This window comes from Peromyscus eremicus, chromosome 13, assembly GCF_949786415.1.
Source record: "Peromyscus eremicus chromosome 13, PerEre_H2_v1, whole genome shotgun sequence".
Taxonomy (NCBI): domain Eukaryota; kingdom Metazoa; phylum Chordata; class Mammalia; order Rodentia; family Cricetidae; genus Peromyscus; species Peromyscus eremicus.
The window spans coordinates 2050240-2072828 of NC_081429.1; the positions used below are offsets into that span (position 1 = coordinate 2050240).

General features: G+C 38.5%; 2 protein-coding genes across 2 annotated transcripts in view; one reads left to right on the forward strand and one right to left on the reverse strand.

The window, feature by feature from the left end:
- The window catches only part of Psmd1 (proteasome 26S subunit, non-ATPase 1), an 81979-nt gene that overhangs the window by 26732 nt on the left and 32658 nt on the right, over nt 1-22589 (forward strand). The window contains exons 14-16 of the mRNA XM_059278035.1: nt 1030-1226; nt 2387-2482; nt 4536-4600. Of these exons, the coding sequence (XP_059134018.1) occupies nt 1030-1226; nt 2387-2482; nt 4536-4600 (358 nt within the window). The remainder of the gene's footprint in view (nt 1-1029; nt 1227-2386; nt 2483-4535; nt 4601-22589) is intronic.
- Htr2b (5-hydroxytryptamine receptor 2B) lies at nt 9001-21426 on the reverse strand. The gene is made up of 3 exons (XM_059278036.1): nt 21073-21426; nt 12546-12746; nt 9001-10079 (listed from the first exon to the last, which is right to left on the reverse strand). Exons 1-3 carry the CDS (start codon nt 21401-21403, stop codon nt 9187-9189), a joined length of 1425 nt encoding a protein of 474 aa, XP_059134019.1. The 5' UTR covers nt 21404-21426; the 3' UTR covers nt 9001-9186.

Here is a 22589-nt window from a genome sequence, read left to right on the forward strand (position 1 = left end):
TTTAATGTAGGCTTCCTAAAGGGGTGTGTCAGAGTGATCTGACAGAAGTAATTTTGCAAAACTAGGAAGTTTTTAAAGAGAGTCGTTTGTGTCCTGAGTATATTTTATGGTGTTTGGTGATAATGTTTTAAAAAAAAGAAAAAAAAAGTTACCATAATGTCTCTTGACTTTATAACAAGATTTGATGGTACATACTGTCAAGATTTAAAAGGAAAATAGCTATAAAAGATGTCTCTCTTTTTTAAAGTTGCTACTAGAAAGAGATGGCTCAGCAGTTAAGAGCCCACATTGATCTTACAGAGTTCCTGAGTTCCAGTTCCCAGCACCCACATCAGGCAGCTCAAAACTGCCTGTAATGCCAACTCCGGGGTATTCAACATCCCTCTGACCTTCTTGGACATGTGCACATATCTAAACAGACACACACACACACACACACACACACACACACACACACACGTATAAATAAATAATAATAAGTTTTGTTATGGTTTGGTTTGTTTTTTTGTTTTTCGAGACAGGGTTTCTCTGTGTAGTTTTGGTGCCTTTCCTAGAACTCACTCTGTAGCCCAGGCTGGCCTGGAACTCACAGAGATCCACCTGGCTCTGCCTCCCAAGGGCTGGGATTAAAGGTGTGCGCCACCACTGCCCGGCTCAATAATAAGTATTTTTAAAAGGGTTGCAAGGACTGGGGACATAACTCAGTAGTTAAAAGTACTTACTACTCTTACAGAAGACCCGGGTTTGGTTCTCAGCACCCACATGGTGTCTTAACTCCAGTTCTTGGGAATTTAACATCCTCTTTGGCCTCTGCAGGCACCAAGCTCATATGTGGTTATACATACATATATGCACGCAAAACACTCACACATGAAATAAACCTAAAAATTGTTTTTTTTTAGTTCCTACTCAGGAGGCTAGGCTAATGGTTGTTTTGATAATTGATGCAAATAGGTGCTATTTCAATTGGATATGTTTTATTGATTCTATAAACATAACTGATACTCATTATTTTACTTCTTACTCCAGGGGAGGCAGCTGGCCTGGCCTTAGGTTTGGTTATGTTAGGTTCTAAAAATGCCCAGGCTATTGAGGATATGGTTGGCTATGCACAAGAAACTCAACATGAGAAGATTCTTCGTGGTCTAGCAGTTGGCATTGCATTAGTGATGTACGGGAGGATGGAAGAGGCTGATGCTCTCATTGAGTCTCTCTGTCGTGATAAGGTGAGATCCTATTTGTTTTCTCCCTTGCAGCCTACATTCTTATTCTATAATATTTTTGAATGCTTTAATAGTTGTCGTCATCATCGTTGTGTGTGTCCCGTCCCGTCCCCGCCCCCCCCCCCCCCCCCACCAGACAGGGTATTTCTGTTTTGTTTTTCATGACAGGGTTTCTCTGTGTAACAGCCATGGCTGACTTGGAACTCACTTTTTAGACCAGGCTGGCCTCGAAACTCACAGATATCTACCTGTCTCTGCTTCCCAGTTGCCAGGATTAAAGGCATGCACCGGGCACGAGACAGGGTTTCTTTGTGTAACCCTGGCTGTCCTAGAACTAGCTCTATAGACCAGGCTGGCCTCAAACTCACAGAGATCCATCTGTCTCTGTTTCCTGAGTGCTGGGATTAAAGACACACACTACCACCACCCAGCTTAGTAGTCCTTTAATAAGGTATAATGTTTATTATTTTTTCATCGGAAAACTGGCATTTTCTATACTTACTTGAGTAAAGGTTTTTTGATATTTATATGATGGTACTGTGTGCAGCAGGTGGCCAGAGTTACATTCTTCTCTGTAATGTGATCAATACATTATAGTTTATTGGCTAGATTACTAATTAATTTGTTCAGATGTGAGACTCCACATTTCTCTTACTCAGTGCTCTACCCAAGAATTAGTTAAGAAAAAGGCAAATTAGAATATGGTGGTGGCACACGCCTTTAATTCCAGCATTAGGGAGGCAGAGACAGGCAGCTCTCTCTAAGTTCAAGGCTGGCCTGTACAGAGCTGCAGGACAGACAGAGCTATACAGAGAAACCCTGTCTTGAAACCCTCCCCCCAAAAGAGAGAGAGAAAACAATTTCTCCTTTATTGAGGGTTTATTTTCCCCATTCACTTTGAAAATTACCAATCACACATGAATTGTTTTAAGGTTCATGGTTCCTACATTAAACAAGCCTGCCTGGTACCTGTGTTACTATACCTGAGATGTCTGTTTTCAGAGGCCGTTTCACTGCATTGCCCAGGTTGTCCTGCAACAGCTGGACTCAAACCTCCCACCTGCACCTCCCAGGTAGTTGGGACCACAGGCTTGCTTCACAGTGCTCAGCAGCAGTCACTCTTGGAAGTAAGTTAAGGATTAATTGGAATTATTCTTTCTCAGGACCCGATTCTTCGAAGATCTGGAATGTATACTGTGGCCATGGCTTATTGTGGCTCTGGTAACAACAAAGCTATTCGACGCCTGCTACATGTTGCTGTGAGTACTCTGGTCTTTTTCAGGGGTAAAATGGAAGGGGAAGTTTGCAGGTGAACAATAGAGGTGTAGGTTGTCTACAGCATATATCTTATATATGACCATCATCAGTGGTCTCAAGTTATTCTCATTCATTGGACACAGTAATCCATAGTTCAACAGTAGGATCTCAGAATGAAATAGAACAGTACTGTGTCAGCATGAGTAGTCCCCAAAAACAGCCCAGTGTGTTCTCTAAAACTCTACCCCAAGGAGCATTCTCATTTGTACGAGACAAGATCATACGAGACTATGTGGTCATCCTAAAATAGGCAAATCTAAAGACAGTCAAGAAACCACTTTTTCTAGCCAGTGAAATTAGCTGTAGATACTCTAACGGGAACATGCTCTATTTCAAGAGATTTCCTGCACAGTAAATCTGATGCTCATGCTTTCCAACAGGCTTTTCCAGTCTTCTCAATTTAATTAATTTAATTAATGTAGTTTATTAAGAATAATGTTGCCAGCTCAAATAGTTTCCATTCCACATATAACTTGGTGAATTTCTTCTGTCACCTTGACATCTTGACAATGGGAGAAAGGAGAACGACTTCACTTCAGTGCAGAAAGGTTTAAAATAAGACTCTTGTCCCATCTTATTAGCATTGGTGTTTGATCATTGTCGTTTTGTTTGTTTGGTTTTGGTTTTTTGAGATGGTTTCTCTGTGTAGCCCTGGCTGTCCTGGAACTCACTCTGTAGACCAGGCTGGCCTCGAACTCAGAGATCTGCCTGTGTCTGCCTCCTGAGTTCTGGGATTAAAGGCATTTGCCACCACTGCCTGGTGGATCCTTGTCTTAATTAGGGTTTTATTGCTGTGAAGAGACACCATGACCACAGAAACTCTTTTTTCCGCCCCCTATGTAAAGTCCATTCTGGTGACAAGGGCAAAATCTGTAGCTAATGGGTTTGGAAAACTCTCATAGGATTTACCAGTTCTTTTTCTATTGGATCAGGAAACTCAGTTTTAAAATTCCTACTCCCCACAGCAACTCTTATAAAGGAGAACTTTTAGGGCTTGCTTACAGTCTCAGAGGTTTAGTCCATTGTCATCATGCGGGGATCATGGCAGCATGCAGGCAGATACAGTGCTGGAGAAGTAGTTGAGAGTCCTGTTCTGCAGGCAGCAGCAGGAAGAGAGGACGACACTGGTCCTGGCTTGTCACCTCTAGTGACACTCGTCCTACATCCAACAAGGCCACACTTTTCAATAGTGCCACTCCCTATGGGGGCCATTTTCATTCAAACTACCACAGCAAACATAGGATGAATTATATTGTAAACATTTGTATTTTGCTTGATTTTAGGACATATTGTTTGGAGACATTGAAGAAATGCTTAGGTGTTCCTTATACCCCAAAAGCTATAATGCAGCCAAATTGGTCTTAAGTGTCTCTGAACCTTAAACTTCACCAGGCCATGGAGACATCTAAAGAACCTTTGAAAGGAGAATTCTTAGATTTATTTTTTCTAAATTAAGGAAAGAGGGCTTGGGCCAGGTGGTAGTGGCGCATGCCTTTAATCCTAGCACTCGGGAGGCAGAGGCAGGCAGATCTCTGTGAGTTCGAGGCCAGCCTGGTCTACAGAGCATGATCCAGGACAGGCTCCAAAGCTACACAGAGAAACCCTGTCTTGAAGAAAAAAGAAAAGAAAAGAGGGTTTTTGTTTTGTTTGTTTGTTTGTTTGTTTGTTTTCATTTTTTGAGACGGGGTCTCACTGTGTAGCCCTGGCTATTGATCTCAAGCTCACAGAGATCCACCCTCTCTCTGCTTTCCTAGTGCTAGGATTAAAGGTGAGCCAGGAAAGGCTTTTTAAAAACTACATGTGCCATTATTTAAATTTATTTACTGTATATATTTAAGGTATATGTGTTTTGATATACTTAGAAAGGAGAAAAACTTAATGAGGAAATATTGTTAAGGACTAATTTACATTTGAGTGATTGGGGCATTTAGATCAGTTTATTAATGGAGTGTGTATTATAATGTGTGTCACAGTCATCTTAAATTTTCCCCTTAGGTGAGTGACGTTAATGATGATGTCAGGAGAGCAGCAGTAGAGTCACTTGGCTTCATTTTATTCAGGTAATAATTTTTGGCTTCAGATTCTGTTTGTATTCCATTTCTTAAGTAGAGTCTTAAATACCTGAACATATTGAAGTTCAGAGTGAGGCCATAGTTTGGTTCTGTGTGTCTGGGAAAAAAGCGTTGTGAGTTGAGAAGTAAAAGAACTTTTCTGTTCAGTTTTCTTTAATGTCTGCTTGTTTTAATTGTTGGCCCCTTATTTCCTGTGGCTCATACATGGACTAAATCACAGTTTCAGCAGCAGGTGTCACCCATGAGCTGTCTTTTGTTAGTAAACTCCTTTCATTCCATGGTAGTCAGGTTGCGCTAGTAAGTCAAATGAATTGTGTGCTTGTACTGTGTTAGCCAAGCTGGTCCTGAACTCGGGCTCGACAGAGTTTCCTGCCTCAGCTTCCTAAGTAGCAGAGGTTGCAAGTGTATACCCTGCATATGGCTTATGGAAGAATCTTAATGAGTTGTTTTCCAGAATACCTTCTTGAAGAGGTAGGGACTAGGAATTATTGAGAGACTATCTTGCTTAAAACATTTTTATAGATGAAGAAAATTAAATGTGGTCAATTAGTTTAGGGGACTAGAGTTAAAAAGCAAGTTCTTTAAATTTTAATTTAATGCATTTTCTCTAAATATGAATATTTAAAGGTGAAAGGAACTTAGAAATCAGTAAGTATTCTTTCTAAATGTTTTCTACATTTACTTATTTATATATGTATGTCTGTACCACTGTGCATGTGTGGAGGTGAGAGAAAAACTTGCGAGTCAATTCTCTCCTTGCACCACGTGGATCCCAGAGATTAAACTCCAGTCATCAGGCTTGGCAGCAAAGTGCCTTTACCTACTAAACCATCCTATTGGCCCATATTAAATACATATTTTTAAGCTAAGGCTATAAATTTGACAATAGTTGGCAAAGTTCCCATTGTTGTGGAGCTAAATGATGAGCCTTAGATTCCAGACGGTCTCAGGACAAATCTAGCTTTCTCTCCCCCATGCTTTTGTCAGAGCTCTGTCTTGTTTGAAGAGGCTCTAACAAAATATTGTTCTCAGATTCCTTGTTGCAGTTAATATTTGAGGAGTGTCTGTCCTGTTGTATAAAATTCTTACATGTTTTCTCATGTGACATCATTTACCTTCAAGCATGTGCTTCATTTGTCTTTTTTTTATGTGTACAAGTATTTTACCTACATATATGTATGTGCATCACATGTGTGCAATGTCAACAGAGGCCAGAAACGGGTGTCAGATCTCCTGGAACTGGTTAAAGGCAGTTGTGAGCCACTGATGGGGGTGCTGGGAGTGACCTAAGTCCTCCCTCTGCAAAAGCAGCACATGTTCTTAACTGCTGAGCCTTCTCTCTTCCTCTGGGAGAGTCAGGGTTTGGTTTTTGAGCCAGGTTCTTGCTCCAGGCCGGCTTCTATTCATGATGACTATGTAGCCCAGGCTGCCTTCTAACTCATAATCATCCTGCCTCAGCCTCCCAAGTGCTAGGATTACAGGCATATACCATCATCTCTGGTCTCTTAAAATGACCCTGCAGTCATTTAGCTTATACTACAACTAAAGAATTTATTTAGTCTTGATTTTTTTTTAGAAAACTTTTTAGTTACGCTTATTGGACATAAATATCAAAAGCATTTATTTGTTCTTTCTCAACAGAAATGAAATTATCTTTGTGTAAAATTCTCGTCTGTATTATTCTCTTTATTCACAAGATGGACTGTGCAGGTGTACTATTTTCAGTCTCCCTCCAGATTTGGAAACCGTTATTCGTTTATAATGATTATGATCAGTGATAAAAAAAAAACCGGACTGGGGTTGTAGCTCAGTGGTAGGGCAATTTTCTGCTATCTGCAAGACCCTGAGTTTGATCCCCAGCACTGTGTCAGAAGACCAAAAAAACAAAACAAAAAACAAACAAACAAACAAAAACAAATGAAACATAGGTTTTAAAAAATTGACAGGCATCATGGTAGTACATGCCTATAATCTCACCCTCAGGAAGATCATAAGTTTAAGGCTAACCTTGGCTACATATACTGAGACACACCCCCTCTTTTTTTTCTTTTAATGTATGTGGGTGTTTTGCCTGCATGTATATCTGTGTACCACTTTCATACCACCATCAGATTCTTTGGAACTGGAGTTACAGTTGTGAGCCACCATGTGAGTGCTGGGAATCAAACCTAGAAGAACAGCCAGTACTCTTAACCACTGAGTAATCTCTCTAGCCCCATCAAATTACAGATTTCTTTAAAGTATTCATAAAATAGAAATTACAATTAAATACCAGTGGTAAAATTTTGAGAAAATGTTGTCCCTTTTCACAAATAATTGATATTAGTGTTACATTTCAATCAGTAGACTATCTGGAAATGATGGAATAATCTCACTAGGGTATAGTCAAGGTTGAATTTTTTTTTTTTTTTTTTTTTTTTTTTTTTTCCGAGACAGGGTTTCTCTGTGTAGCTTTGTGCCTTTCCTGGAACTCACTTGGTAGCCCAGGCTGGCCTCGAACTCACAGAGATCCGCCTGGCTCTGCCTCTCGAGTGCTGGGATTAAAGGCGTGCGGATTGGAAGCTAGTTTATAGATTTTGTTATTATTTTCGTAGGTGTGTGGTAATGGAAGTCTACAAACAGTATAGAGCATGTTGGGCAGCGCTTTGGTAGTGTTGCTGGTAGCTATGTGTGTAGAGTTCCTGAAACAACTGTGTGTGCTTCCAGGTGCATAAAGTATAGAGCTTAGACTATTATCAGGACGGTGCCTGACAACAGCCGCCTTAGGGTTGGGGGAGTGCCTTGGCAGTAGGACACTTGTCTTGACATTCATGAGTCCCTGGGTTTAATCTATAGTATCAGGAAGGGGAGGAAAATAATCTGTTTACTGTGACAAGAATATAAATCTTAACATATGGCAGACTCATCAGATTATATCCTCAAACCAAAATAATGATTTTTGTCTGGGTCTGGCTTTTGTTTGTTTTATTATTTTGGGGGGATGGAGAAGTATAAATTATTTTGTTGTTTTGTTTTAACTGAAGTAACACATCTGTATGCTGTTAAAGTATTAAGACCAGTAGGGGAAAGTGCCTAATGTTTTAATGATAAATTAATTAAAATTTGAGATATACTTTGCCTAGCAGATGATACAGAGCCCATACATATATGCACATGTTGGGGTCTGTGCATTAGATTTATGTCTAGGTAAAGACTCTTCCACTAGAGGAGTCCATGTCTGATTTGCTTACACTGAAATTCTCTGTCCTGCACATTTCATAATTATCCTAAACTCAATTGCCTAAAAAGGCTCGGTGAAAGAGCAGGAGGTCAAAGTATAAGTACAGCTCAGCTTTAAATGGCAAAGCTAAGATACAAGCTCGTCATTGCCACCTCCTCCAGCCTAAATTTGTTTACCGTTTGTGTGAGTAGCATTAATGACTACCCCAGCCATCAATGGAATTGACTACCATTCACTGATCCCTGTTGAGAATGGCACAGAATGTAGATACAAAAACTGAGGTGCCGTTAAACTAAATATCATACTAAATTCAGTCAGCTGTCCAGGGGAGGCTGTACTCATTTCTAGCTTCAACAGTGCAAGGTGAACTAACAAACAGTAAAGGAAAGATTTTGTGCTAGAAGTTCAGCCACATTGCTGGGTAAGTACAGGCAGGTGTAACTCGGTTTGTGAGATGACTCACTTACGTTTAGGTCTCTGGATTGGAATTCCATAGTCCCTGTTTCAGCATGTTGATTCATACCTTTGAGGAACATAGTCTGGTTCAAGTACCTAAGGGCAATTTCATTTGCTTTCTCCTCCTCTTCCAGTGGACCTGCCTCTGCTGATTAAATGCCTATTAACAGTTCTACTTCTAAGGTCTGTTACATTGCCTGACAGCTAACTACGGTCCTCTCCATTTCTTCTGTCAAGATAGTTTCCTGATTGAGGAAAATGACTACATTTAACTATATCACCATTAAAGCCACTCTTCACTTTACCTCCAAATATGATCAGAAGGTTTTTTGTTGTTGTTGTTGTTGTTTGTTTTGGTTTTAGGGTTTACATGTATATTTTGGGGGGAGGAGGATCCACTATGTATCAGATTTTTGTGGGTTTTTTTTTTTTTTTTGGCGGGGAGTCTCACTGAATCTGGAGCTCCCTGGTTCAGCAAGAGTAGCTGGCCAACAAGTTCAGGAATCCTCCTGTCTCTGCCTCCCCAGCAATAGGATTGCAGCAGGCAACTCTATACCCAGCTTTTCATGTGGGTGCAGGGGCCCCAGACTCAGGTCCTCCATCTTGCATGGTGAGCACTGCACCATCTCCCTAGCTCTATAATCATTGTTTTAAAGACTGAAATTTGTTGATTTATATAATTTTATTTCATTTGAAAACCAGGGTAGGGATTGCTTTTGTTCATAGCCATATAAAACTACTTTGTCCATGTTTTGACTTTGTTTAGATAAGGAAATTGAACAACCTTAGTATTAACTCCCGCTTTCAGGAGATGATGATTTATTCTATGCATTGTCTTGGTGCACTTGCATCCTGCCCATCCGCCTTAACTCGAATTAGCCGGTGATTGCCCGTTCTGCTACATATAGCTGACTTGCTCTTCAGTTTTGTCACCATCATTTTCAGTGAGGAGAAGTGTGTCTAGCAGAATGATTGATGAAGACTGTATGGTTGAACTTCGGAGCCTCATTGGGCTCTGGTACAGGGCAGGATTGATCCCATTTCGAATTCCATGTTTTGTGAAAAATTTAGAGTTTTCTACCATTGAATTCCCAAAGTAGATTGTACTGGAACATTTTCTAAGTGCTTTTACTGACTTTGTGGCCTGGTAATTGCAGGTGATGTACCTGCAAAATGCTTTCCGAAATGTCTTATTGAAGAGGGTGTAGATCAAAGGATTCACTCCTGAGGAAATGTAGCCTATCCACACAAATACCTCCAGGAGCATTTCAAGAGTAGTCTGGTTGCAGGAATCACACAAAGCTAATGTTATGTTTGTAATAAAAAAGGGGCACCACATAAGCAGAAAGAGGAAAAAAACAATTCCAAGGACCTTTGAGGCTCTCTGTTCATTAGAAATGGTTTGGGCTGATTTTTTTCCAACTGAGGACATTCTTCGCATAAGAGTTTCATCACTTGAGTTAGGTAGAGTTTTATCCTTGTGAGCACTGTCCAGCATTGCAACTTTTTCAGGCGATGAAAAGGATGATTCTTCTCTTTGGAATACTGTGGACACAGTCCACAATGTTAGGCGTTGAGGTGGCTTGTTTTTGACCAAGTAAGCTTTCTTTCGTAAGGCGTGAATAGTGAGAAAGTAGGTGACTATCATGATCGCAAGAGGTGCAAAGAAAGCAGCCAGTGAGCCAAAGAGCATGAAATTGCCAAAACGTTCCTTCTTCAGCTCACAGGTGACGTTGTCTGGGTTAGTCGTATCATTCTCTATCCCTTTGATAGGGACTGGGATGGCGATGCCTAAGGAAGATGAAGCAAGATAAATTGAGTCACTTTTGTGACCTGTTGTTCTTAGGCTGTTGTTTTGAGAGTTACTTGTAGAAACTTTGTGCTGATGAGTGCACTATAATTCCTGAGACCCTCAGCTTCAAATCTGTCAGGGTTAGCGGCAGATCCTTTGACAAATGGAATATAACTGTGCAAATCTGTTTTTTCCAGGTTGGAAAAGAACTCAAGGTTAATATCAAGAGTAGTTAATTTAGAGAGAATTTGGAGATTTGGTGTCTTAATTTTGAAATGGTATCTATTTGTCTTTCAGGTTATACAGTTTCGCCTAACAGTTTTATCCTTTGGTATTTGTGAATGTCTTTTAATCCTAACTTTTTAGAGAAAACAAAACAACCTTTCTTTAAAAATTACTGCTTCATAAACAAGCGTGTACAAGTTATGAACTTGTTTTCAAGATTGAGAGTTCCTCTAATAGTTGAGAATGTATGTATCTCGTGCTATTTTTTAAATACTTTAAGTACTGTAAAGTAGGTATTTAAATATGATATTGCTTAGGGAAGTAATTATTAGAAAAGGGAATAACACAAGAGTCACACCTTCAAAACAGCAGATACTGTTTAAATATGTGAGCTGATTAAGCGTTTATCTTGTATTGTTTTATAAGTCCAAAAGCACTCCTATGTCTTCACTACCTATTTATAATACCCAACAGCTCCGAACAAAGCAATCTCCTCAAACTGTTTACGGTATCTACCTCTACCCTTTCCACCCGTTTCATATTTACCGCTAGAGTTTGTGTGCTCTGCACCAGGGTGTCAGTGTCTATAGCTAGAGGAACACTGTCTAACATTCTGTTTCTGTAAGTTTTATTAGAACACCATCATAGTCATTATTAATGTATTAACTATGGCTTCTTTTAGCCAGAACAAGTTGGGTTTGATAGCTAGAGAGGCAAAAGTGTGTGTGTGTGTGTGTGTGTGTGTGTGTGTGTGTGTGTGTGTGTTCTTTTATTTTTCTACAACACAGTTAAGTCCATACAGCCTGCAACCTAAAATATTTACTTACCGCATATAACTGCTCAGCCCGTTTTCTTTTTTGTCAAAGTATTCTTATGAGCTTGCACATTATATTTAGTAAAAATTTGACGTTGATAAAGTCATGTTATCCAGCCTTAATTAAGATAACTTCTAACCAACAAACTATCACCATATTCCTGCCCATTATAGAAAAGGTCTGCTGGCCCCAACATACCTTGTTATTTCTGTGCTTTTGTCCCTCCCTGGACACTCACTTTCTCATTCTGGTCATCTGCTGTTGGATATAAAATCTCTCTATTCTCAACAGACATTTCCTTAACTCTTCTTCCCTCCCAGGCATTTCAGAGAGGTTTGGGCTCTAGAGCCATTATTGCAGGAATGTGAACATAATCTCCATGTCTTTCTTGCTTTATTGAGCACATTCTTCCACTGGTTAGAGAGAAGTAAGCAATAGTTTTTTGTTTGTTTTTTTACTCCCCTTTTAACACTTCAGGATTCATAATTTTTTCCTTTTCAAAATTTTTTTCTTTCTACTGCAAAGCAGTGTATATTTGTTACAAATCTGCAAGTTTATTTTTCTGCAATTAACTTAGGAGAGCTTTGAATGGACTCTGCACTTCAAGATGATAGTAGACTGGAGAAGCAGCTCACAGCTAGTTGAAACTCCAGTGCCAAGCAGTCCAGTGCCCTCAGCTGGCCTCCAGGAGGTCCAGTGCCCTCAGCTGGCCTTGAGGCATTGGGCACACACAAGATGCACAGACATATGTGCAGGAGAAGCACTTATAAATTTAAAAAAAAAATTAATAAATCTTAAAAAAATAAAAAAGTTAGTGCAGAAGTGTAGAACAGTTTAAAGGAAATTGATTTCTGCCTATAAACCATTTCTAAACATTAGCTTAACATCTATCTTAGATTTTTTTTTTTTTGTCAGTTAAGACACTAAAGTAGATATTTAACTGCCTTCAGTCTGTACACATTGGAACGCCGACTTCCTGGGTGAATTTATGGTCTTTAGTGCCTGCTTAGAAAGTTTGGCTTGCTTGGCCTTTTCTCCTCTCTTGTTTGTGCTGTTAGATGTGATTGAAGATGCATTTCATTTTTTGCTGCTTTACTTTGGTGGCTTGATTCCTCATGCTAGTTAGACCTTAATGATTTATTGGCAAATATCAACACTTTGGGGCTTAAACTTCCTGAATATCAAAATGGAAGTGTGATGGTCCCGCAGCAAACACTGGCTCGTTCTGAAGACACAGACTTAACTGCTGGCGTAGGTTTTACTGATAATGGCTTAGAAGCTGCACGGTGAATGTCATGTGCAAGTTCTTGGATATCAGTGGATTGCCTTGACCTCTGAGTTTTCCTAGGTACTAGACCTGGCATTCTGGCCATATGGAAATAAAGACTGGACATTCCACCAATACCTTTGGCATTCCCCACATACCTATTGAAATTAACCATACCACTGTAATCTTGATGAATGTAGTAGCCCGGGAATTGCACTGATTGGCCTGGATTGGCTTTTTGATGGCTATGTATCGATCCACTGAAATGGCACAGAGATGCATGATGGAGGCAGTTGAAAAGAGAACATCAAGGAATAACCAAGCAGGACACAGGACCAGTGGGAGGGGCCATATAGCCTCTGAAAGAAAAAGAATTTTTTCCTTATAGAATGGCAGTCTTCAGTTTAATCTTTTTAAGCCAGTACATATTTTTAAACATCTTAAAATGACATTGGAGATGTCATTGATGTTGCAAATGAATCAGTTCAGATGTAATTAAGTCTTTGAATATGAGCTTATGGAGGAGAGCATTTATTTATCAAAATTGAACTATTAATTGAAAGTGTTCTTTAGACAATTGTGTACTCTGATTACAGATAGTGACTAGAGATGGATATCACCTGGGGCGTTTATTGGGCAAGCAGGGTCTTAGGTTCTATCTGATGCATTTAGGCATTGTATGAGAATACATTGAACCAAACCCCCACATGATCTGTATGGAAACTCAAGTTTAAGCATCTGTGCTGCCGGAAGACTTTGTAGTAAAGGCTATTTTAGTCTTAAAAGATGTACCTGGGCCTACACATGTGAGATAGGCACTCAGAGTGTGTCCTAGAAAGGAACATTTAGGAGCTGGGGAGGCTCGGTTGGTAAAGTGCTTCCATGTAAGCATAAGTACCTGAGTTCAGATCCCCAAAACCCATATAAAAGCCAGGTGTGACAGTTTGCACTTGTAACTCCCAGTGCTAGAAAGACAAAGGCATAAAGAGTCCCTGACTTGCTGGCCAGCCAGCCTAGTCAAGTCAGTGAGCTCTGGGTTCAGTTGAGAGAGCCCGTCTCAAAAAATAAGATGGAAAGCGATTGAGGAAGACTCCAGACAGCAACCTCTGACTCCCAAACACACACACACACACACACACACACACACACACGCACGCACGCACGCACGCACGCACGCACACGCACGCACGCGAGGACCTCATGAGAGCCTCTCAGAGTAAACTAAAGCAAAGACTTGTAGATAGAACTCAAGCAATTGAATTTTCTTAACTGTAGTGTTCCAGTTGTCTATCATCAGTGGAAAATGACCTAAGACGAAAAATGGCAATGCGTTCTTTAACCACCTAGCATTAAAGGGAAACAGTGTAAGAAGGAAAAGAATCAATGATGAAGAGCATTTCACAGTGGAAACTGAAGGGAAGCTAAGAGTAGGGAAATGGACAAATATTCAAGTCTGAACTATATATAGGAGCATGTCCCAGGTACTCTGGAGGCTGACATGGAAGGGTCACTTGATCCCAGGCCTTAATCCAACCTGGCAACATAGCAAGATTCTATATCAAGAATAAAAAAACTCTAAAGCATGTGTGTTGCTAGAGATGGAAGCCAGGACCTGAAGTTTGCTAAGCAAGTTTTCTACCGCTGAAATTACTATGATTTGGTTGTTGTTGTTTGCTTTGTTTTGTTTTTTGGTTTGGACGTTTCTTGAGGGTTTTTTTTTTTTGTTGTTGTTGTTTCATTTTGTTTGAGATAGTACCATGTGACTCAAGCTGACCTAAAATATACAACCCTTCTGCCTCACCTGGCTATGGTGTTCTATCAAGTGCACACAGTCTCTGTAGGACTTTTAAAATAAAATACTTTGCTACTAATTTAAACGTTCCTACTTAGCTATTCTTAAGTATGTATTCTACATTTGAAAATTAAGGTCTGGAAAATTCTAGTCATAAATCTTGTAGCCATGAGCAGGAAGCCACAGAGAACACATAAAAAATACATGTCTTTGGAATTTGACTCTTTGACCCACGGTATTTCTCCTTATAGGCTAAAAAGGAAAGCTTTCCAGTGCTGATTTAATTAGGCTTGTGAAGCCTTGTTAGCCTTATTTCCAACAAAGTTAATATGTTTATGGACACCAGTTTTGGAGAAGTAGGAATTAAAATCAATGCAGATCACTGGAACATTCTTATTTTAGTCAGAAATATCTGACAGTGGTATAGAATTCTAAGAAAGGAGTATATAGGTTTAAGAAAGATAGATCTTTAAGATTCCACCTTTCCATGAAATACTAATGGATAGACTTTTATGAAAGCAGTATAGTGGCACTAAATTAATAGAAACCTCCTATTAAAAGCAAGAATGGGGCTAGAGAAATGGTTCAGTGGTTAAGAGCATGGCTGCTCTTCCAGAGGACCTGTGTTTGATTCCTAGCACCCACATGGCAGCTTACAACCATCTGTAGCCATAGTTCCAGGGGATCTGACACCCTTTTCTGGCCTCTGCAAGCACCAGGCACACCCATGGTGCACAGACATACGTATAGGCAAAATACACACATAAAATAAGATAGTAAAATAAAATCTAAATGGGGGGGGAAAGAAAGCAAGACTGGAACTATGGACATGGTGCACTTGCTTGCGATCCCAGCACTTGGAGGCTGAGGCAGGAAAATGAAAACTTGGGGGCTAGCCTGGGCCTCATAGTAAGTTGAAAGCTAGCCTTGACAACACATCAAGACCCTGTCTTCAAAACAAAAGTGCAACAATTTATAAAAGGACAAAAGGAGCTAGGAATGTAATCTGGTGGTGGGGCACCCATGTAGCATATAGGAAGCATCAGGTTTGATTTATAATTAAATTTATTTATTGTAATGCCTTATGTTCCACCTATTTTCAGTAGGACTTGGATTGGATATTAATTAAGTTTGTAATAATCAACCAAAACAAGAAAGATTTAAGTTTAAAAAGAAAAGAAAAAATGTATCTATGAGAAGTTAATGAGACTAATAATAGACTAATCACATAGACTAATGAATAATTGCTTTTCTTGGACTCTCACATAAAATTTTTCTGAAAAAAAAATTCTACCCACCCTGTACCTTTTTCTTCACCCTATCACCACCACCATCGCTGAATTGAACCAAAGCCTCAAGACTAAGCAAGCACTCTGCCATTAAACTATATTCCAACCCATAAATCCCATTTTCAACTTTCTTCCTTTACTGTCTTTGAACTAAAATGAGAGAAAAGTAATATTTGAATAATGACATTTCTATGGGTACTCAAAATAATTGTACATTAAATGTCATAGAGTAATATTTGAGGAGCAAAATAAGTCTTGGGTTTGTAGATAGTTTATTCAGCTGTTAGTAAGACAGTGCTTGTTCATTGTGAAACTGCATACTGTAAAGACCATGTACGTGAGGGTGGTCATTCTCACGTGCTGCCTAAGTTTCTGTTTGTCTCCTACCAAGGTTCAGCAACTTCATAGGCATTGCCTGTTTCTAGTACCTTCCTCAGAAAATAGATCAGTCGCCTCAAGGATTTGTACAAGTACTAGCTGAGACCTAAGTATTCTATCACATAATGTGAAATATATTTTTAATTGAAAGATACTGGGTTCTGCCTCATCATCCTCAAAATTCTGTAGGCTTTCTTGTTAGTCCCATATGCTGAATATAATATTTTGGGTTGATAGGATCAACATTTGTCTTTGAGAAAGCAGAGTAGGGCAATGAGGGGCTGAGCATAAGAATTTTCCAGAATCATTCCTCCTGGATTCACATATTGTACCGCTTATTTTATCACCTCAGATAATTAGTTAACCTGTTGTAGATCCTGTCTGTGATGGCACTAGTACTACCTGTTTTATAAGCTTGCTATGGTATTGTATGTATGGGTTTGAAATATGGTAAAATAATATGTGTGGAATATTTGCAACAGTGTATGGCACAGAGATAACACTCAAAATGGCAGTTGTTACTGTTTTGAAAAGTGACTAGACCATCAAACCGGCAGTGAAGGTACACATTCAGAAACAAAGCCAGATTACCTGTGTACAACCAGTGTTTTGATCTGTCCAAGTAGAGCAAGAGTGCAGTGCATCTGCTTGAACGTGAGCCCGTACTGGGGGAGACAGAGAACACAGTGGGAACATCCCTAACTGGTACACTGAAATTTATCATAAAAGTGTCTTTTTCTAAAGTTGAATGTTAATGCTATTTGTTATTACACTGAAACATTAATAACCTATGTACATTGTAATTGGGCTGTGCCCATGCTTTTGCTTTGAGGGGGAATATGTTGTTACTTGCTTTCTTTTTATTAATTGTAAAAATTTGATTTTTTTTTTAAATTTATTTATTTATTATGTATACAGCATGTATGACTGCATGCCAGAAGAGGGCACCAGATCTCATTACAGATGGTTGTGAGCCACCATGTAGTTGCTTGGAATTGAACTCAGGACCTCTGGAAGAGCAGTCAGTGCTTTTAACCTCTGAGCCATCTCTGCAGCCCCCAAAAATTTGATTTTTTTTTTTTAAAACCCAAAGCCTCGTGTTTTGATGAGATAGATTCACTGCATCTGAAATCTCCTTGCCTTTTAGTCAAGTTTTTAGTTTGGAAAGTTAAGTTACATCATTTTTTAAAATAATTGGCATCAGTCTATAAATCTGAGTTATAAAACATCTCCTTTATTTTAAGAATTTTAAAAATTGTTTTGAAAGACATTCTGAAAAGGCTATGCCTACGGGGTTCACAAAGACATACAGTTTAGAAACTTAACTGTTGTGGGACAGCCCTAAACAATTTTTGTTTAAACAGAAGAATTCTACTGCTTTTTTATATTTCAAAAAGCAATACCTGGTTCAATGCTTAGGTTCTGCAAAGCTTCTGGGGTGGTTACTTGGTTGGTATTGTTTTTTGTTTGGGGGGATTTGGTTGGGCATGTGTGTCTGGGTGTGTTTTCCTCTCATCTGAACATATAACAACATCTCCTGGGTTAGCTAATATGATAGTGTTTTAAGTGTTTTCATCTACTTAGTATGTAGTAGGAAATTTCCTTGGCTTTTTAAATTTCCACTTTCCAAAAAGTGTTCATTGCTTTGTTCTCTGGTTTCAGAATTAGTCTTTCCAACTGTCTTTCTAAACAATTTTAATGCACTTTGTTTCACCTGCTTCATGGGTACTGCTTCATACTATGGCTCATAGAATATGGATTAAAATTTGTTACAATGGAGCCCAGTGTGGCGATTCACACTTTTAATCCCATTACCCAGGAGGCAGAGGCAGGCCATCCTGGACTACACAGGGAAATCTTGTCTTGAAAAACAAAAAAACAAAACCTAACAAAAACCCACAAATGGATAACCAAATGTTACATACTTTTGCCTTCATATTTTCAATAATGTATTTGATAAGGAAAATATTGGAGATATTCTCTGTTTCTTACTCAAATATTATCTCTTTCCCTCTCTCCATCCCTTCATTCCTTCCTGTCTTTCTTTTTTGTTGTCACTTTATTTTGTTTTGTTAATTTGAATTTCATTTATTTATAGCTTGTGTGCGTGTGTGTGTGTGTGTGTGTGTGTGTGTGTGTGTGGCGCACAGGCGCGCAGAGTCGGGGGTGGGGGAGGACAGAAATTGTGTAGACTTTGGTACATGTGTGAAGAACAGGAGACAACTGGAAGAAGTCAGTTCTCTCCAACATGTGGATCTTGGGGATGAACTCAGGTGCCCCACCAAGCACCTTTACCCACATTTACTGTGGATCATCTCACCAGTGGCTCATGGTTTGGAGGTGTCCGTTATTGCAAGAGGGTCCTGCTTTGTAACCCTCAGGCTGGCATCCAATTTGCGGTCTTCCTGCCTTAGACTTCCTTGCCCAAGTATTTCTGATGTAGGTATTTTTAGGGTTTGTGTTAAAAGCTGTTGTATTGTAATCATGGATTTTAAGAATAATAGATAAAATGGTAACAATAAGCAAATAAACTTGTAAAGGTTGCATCCAGTGCTCCCAAAGAAGATTTGGCAGAAAAGTTAAAAGTATCATGTCAAGAGTTTCATAGTCTTGGTAAAACAGAAATTCAGACAATACAGAATTAAATATTACAAATAAATGTTTGAATAAAATTGAGAATAAAAATTAAGAACACCAGGGCTACTTTGTTATTTCTAGCTCATTCTTTTTAAAGTTTGACTTTATTAGAATCCTTAACTGCTATAAAGGTTTTTAGTTGCTTTTATTGAACTTCACTGTAATAGCTTAGATTGTTCAAAATGGTAGTTAATCTTTTATGATTATATAACCAAGAACACTTTGGTTTGTAGACTTCCGAAGTTCTGAAGATTTCCCATGTAATTAGAAAAAAATCATACATCATGTACTGCTGCTTTTAAAAATTATCAGAAATTCATGCAAATGTGTTAGTTTAGAAAGTCTTAGTATTTATCAAGCTGGGAAGGCTATACAAAGATCTTACTTGAAATCAAGTCCCCACCCATTCACACTGTACACAGCTTCCAGTTTATGAACATTCATTTCCCATAGTAGCATGTATCCATATGCCCCATGGTCACAGACTATATCTTAAATAATAAATTTATACCATGACATTTTAAACAATAATTACATTCTCAGGTTAGTTAGGGTTGCTTCCCCTCCCCGAAATCTAATAGCTCCTTTATACAGCATAATTACTAATAACAAAGTGGTTGGGACTATGAGATATTTTATGTAAGTTATTTTACAAGTATTTGAAGGATGAAATGCTGTTAAAATGGGTTACAATTTCAAACATAAGTATGTAGGTGTTCTATATATTTTATGTAAAATGTTTAGTTTTCTGCTGTTTTTTATTGTTAAGAATATCTTAAGCAATAATTTTCTATATAAGCAATTTCTTCAGCTCATGAGGTGCCAACTATTTGAAACCTCCTTGTGAAGTGTTTGTCAGTGAACTTGAACACTATAGACTTTTCTCTGTTAAGATTCCTTATCCTGGGGCTGGAGAGAAGGTTCAGCGGTTAAGAGCACTGACTGCTCTTGCAGAGGACCCTGGTTCAATTCCCAGCACCCACATGGCAGCTCACAACTGTGTAACTCCTGTTCCAGGGGATCCAACACTCTCCCACAGACATAAATGCAAGCAAAACACCAATGCACATAAAATAAAAATAAATAAATTATTTTTAAAAAAAAGATTTCTTATCCTAAGCCAATGATTTTTAAATACCTAGCTCAGAATTTTGCATATAGTAGATGTTTGGTATCTACAAACTAAGGTTTCAAGTTAAAATTCACTTCTGTAAAATTCCTTCAAATCTCTATTCAATATTTTTATGTTAGTAAAACAGAGGTAATGCATTTTGATATTTTCTGTATGCCTAGCGAAGCACCAAAGAGTATGGGGTTTATTCTTTAAACTATTGTTATGAACATGGAGTTGAGAACTGGAATTTAAGCATCTGAGGTCTTTCCATATACCTCCCTACATCATCCATCCTTCCTTCTTTTGAGCTTCAGGTTGTTATTAGAGTGTCATTTCTTACACATACCATTAGGGTATTCAAGAGATTACAGAATGATCGAAGGAAAGAGAAAGGAGAGAATACCACTGATGAGAGAATCTACTAAGGCAGTAGAAGCTTATTTGTCCTTTAAAGTCGGGTGAGTGTTGCTTTGCAATAGGAAGTTTTAACTCACCATCATCTTACTACATGTGAAGACACAAGTTCTTCATTCTATATGTCTCCCTGCTGTTTCTTATAAAAAATAATTGGAATAGCAGTTTTTCCTTACTTTTTAATTTAATCAACTAGTATGTTCTGGGTTAGTAAATTTTACTTGCATAACTTATGTGTTTATTCTCCACATATAAGTACAAATCTTGGAAGCCTGAGCATCTATAATTATCTTAAGTGGTTTATTAGTGGAATATCAGTTTATCCCAAACTAATTAAATATTCTTTTAATGTTGATTTGAAACTAGGAGCCCTCATAATTTCTCAACAAAATCATTTGTGTTTGCTCACATAGTTTGGGATGATGTACACACAGCAGAAACTCTGTATGCCTACTTTAATATATTGTCTTTTTTTATTATAACAAAGATCTGATAGTCAAACTGCATTTTTATTATCACAGTAACTCAGGATCTATTCCACTTATTTTATTGACTTTCAAGTTTATTGGGAACACAGATGGTCAGATACCATAAAAAAATTAAACAGATGGGTCTTCTCTTGAAGTACTCTGAGCCAGACCATTTCCTTTTGTAACTAAACATCTTTTCTTAAAGGTTCAAGGCTGTAATAGGCATGGGACTCGATGGTTCAGTGATAAAGTCCAAGAATTGTCCAAGTTATTAATTACTTTGTTAAAGGGAAAGTATGAAAAGTATGGTTTTTTACTTACTATAATTTTTAGGTAATACATGCAGAATCTGTGAATATTGCCAAATTAGTGATTTTATAAGATGGCTGAGGAGGGGGTAAAATTGTTGCTAAGAAATTATTTTTGTGTCCTTCCACATTTATAACAAATCATAGAAAAAATGAGGGAATGTTCCCTTCTGTGCCTTTAATCCAGGTCCATCTTTTATTTCAAAGAAAGTAAAGAACAAATGAATGCCAGGTTCTTTAGTAGTTGGAGGTTTCAGTGGCAGAAACAAGGGGAAATACTTACCAAACATGATTGTCAAGAGGGCAATCGGCATCACAAACACTCCAACCAGCAAATCAGCCACCGCCAAGGACATTAGAAAGTAGTTGGTAGCATGCTGCAGCCTTTTCTCCAGTGACACAGCCAGAATAACAAGGATGTTCCCACCGATGGTTGGTATTATCACCAGGAGTATCAGCAGAGCTGCCCACTGCACTTTATTCCCCTGCTCCTCGGCAGTCAGCTTCATTTCCTTTGCTACTGATTCTGTCTTTAGTCCAGAATGGTTAGACAAGATCAAGTGATCACATATATTCTGTAAAATGTGCCCAGGAGTTGGGCTTTGTTCAGACATTTTATAAGAGCAAGCCGTTTGCTGTTCTGTGATTCAGTCCAGTACCAGACAGTGGTCAGCATGGTCAGTAGCTAAGCTAGTCATCTGCTTCTGCAAGGCATTGTACCCATGCCAGACATTCAAAGCCAAGACTGACTTATATTCCTTTTTAAAGATTCAGGTTCTCCAAGACGGGGATGTACATGCATCTGTCCATGTTTGCCAGTAAGACATCCACATTTTTAGTCTTTTCTAGAGGCTTAGATTTCAGAAGACTCAATGAAAGACACCAATAGATGTGGAAGAAAGGAAAAAAAAAAACATGTTAGTTTCTCATCTTTTTTTTTTTTCTAAGAAAAAAAATTCATTCTAAGACATGAATTTGAACTTAAATGTCAGAGAGTTCCGCCTAGATACAGAGAGGATGTGTTTTTCCAGAAAGCAGTAAAAAACACTAGAGCTAACTAAGTCCCCCTTCCTGTTTTGATAGGTTGGTATCCATTTGTGATAGTTCAGCCAGTGCCCACAAAAATACTGTAGTTCTGATTTGCCACAGAGGTAATGTAGAGGAGATAGCACACTACATGCTATCTGACCCTTGAATACTGCTCCCATAACTTTAGAAAACATACAGAATAGCGAATCAAAGCTCTAAATAGTTGTAAGTAAAGGATTCAGTAAGTTCTGACTGCCCACCCAGTAAGACTCAAGCCCACCTAAGGTCTGAGTCAGGATTTACCAGCTGAGAATCTGAGTGTGTAATCATTTGTCTGATGGGTGTTGATTTAAATGCTTTTTGTGACTCATTTTATAATTCCTTTAGTTGGAAAGAAAGTAGTTCAAAGTATTACTAGCCAAGTACTTGCTTTTATTAGTAACTGCATCTTTCTACAAGCTTTTAAATATAATCACATAAGTTTGCCAAATTTGAACCAGTTCTTTTTAAAATACTTATGTTTCCCTTACTCTTCCCAGTTTTCCTTGAGAAGCACTTTAAGAGGAAGATGAAGTTATTTGTTCATTATACTCACAAACCCCATATTAAAATCACCCTTCGTATTTATACATTTTAATCCACTGAATAGATATAAAAGACTATGGAGGCCGAGCTGCTGAAGATACAAATGGAAAGAACACAAATCTAAGTTAGTTCCATATGCATTTGCTAACTACTTACCTCTTATCTGCGTGTGAGTTTCCTAAGCGT

What these genes read in the sequence shown, in the direction of transcription:
- Htr2b (XM_059278036.1), bottom strand. Translation starts at nt 21,403, where the DNA reads ATGTCTGAACAAAGCCCAACTCCTGGGCACATTTTACAGAATATATGT. An exon ending in CCTCTTGACAATCATGTTTG is followed by an intron (nt 12,747 to 21,072) that starts GTAAGTATTTCC and finishes TTTTTCTTTCAG; the next exon opens with AGGCTATATGGCCCCTCCCA. An exon ending in GGTATGGTTAATTTCAATAG is followed by an intron (nt 10,080 to 12,545) that starts GTATGTGGGGAA and finishes CATCTTCCTTAG; the next exon opens with GCATCGCCATCCCAGTCCCT.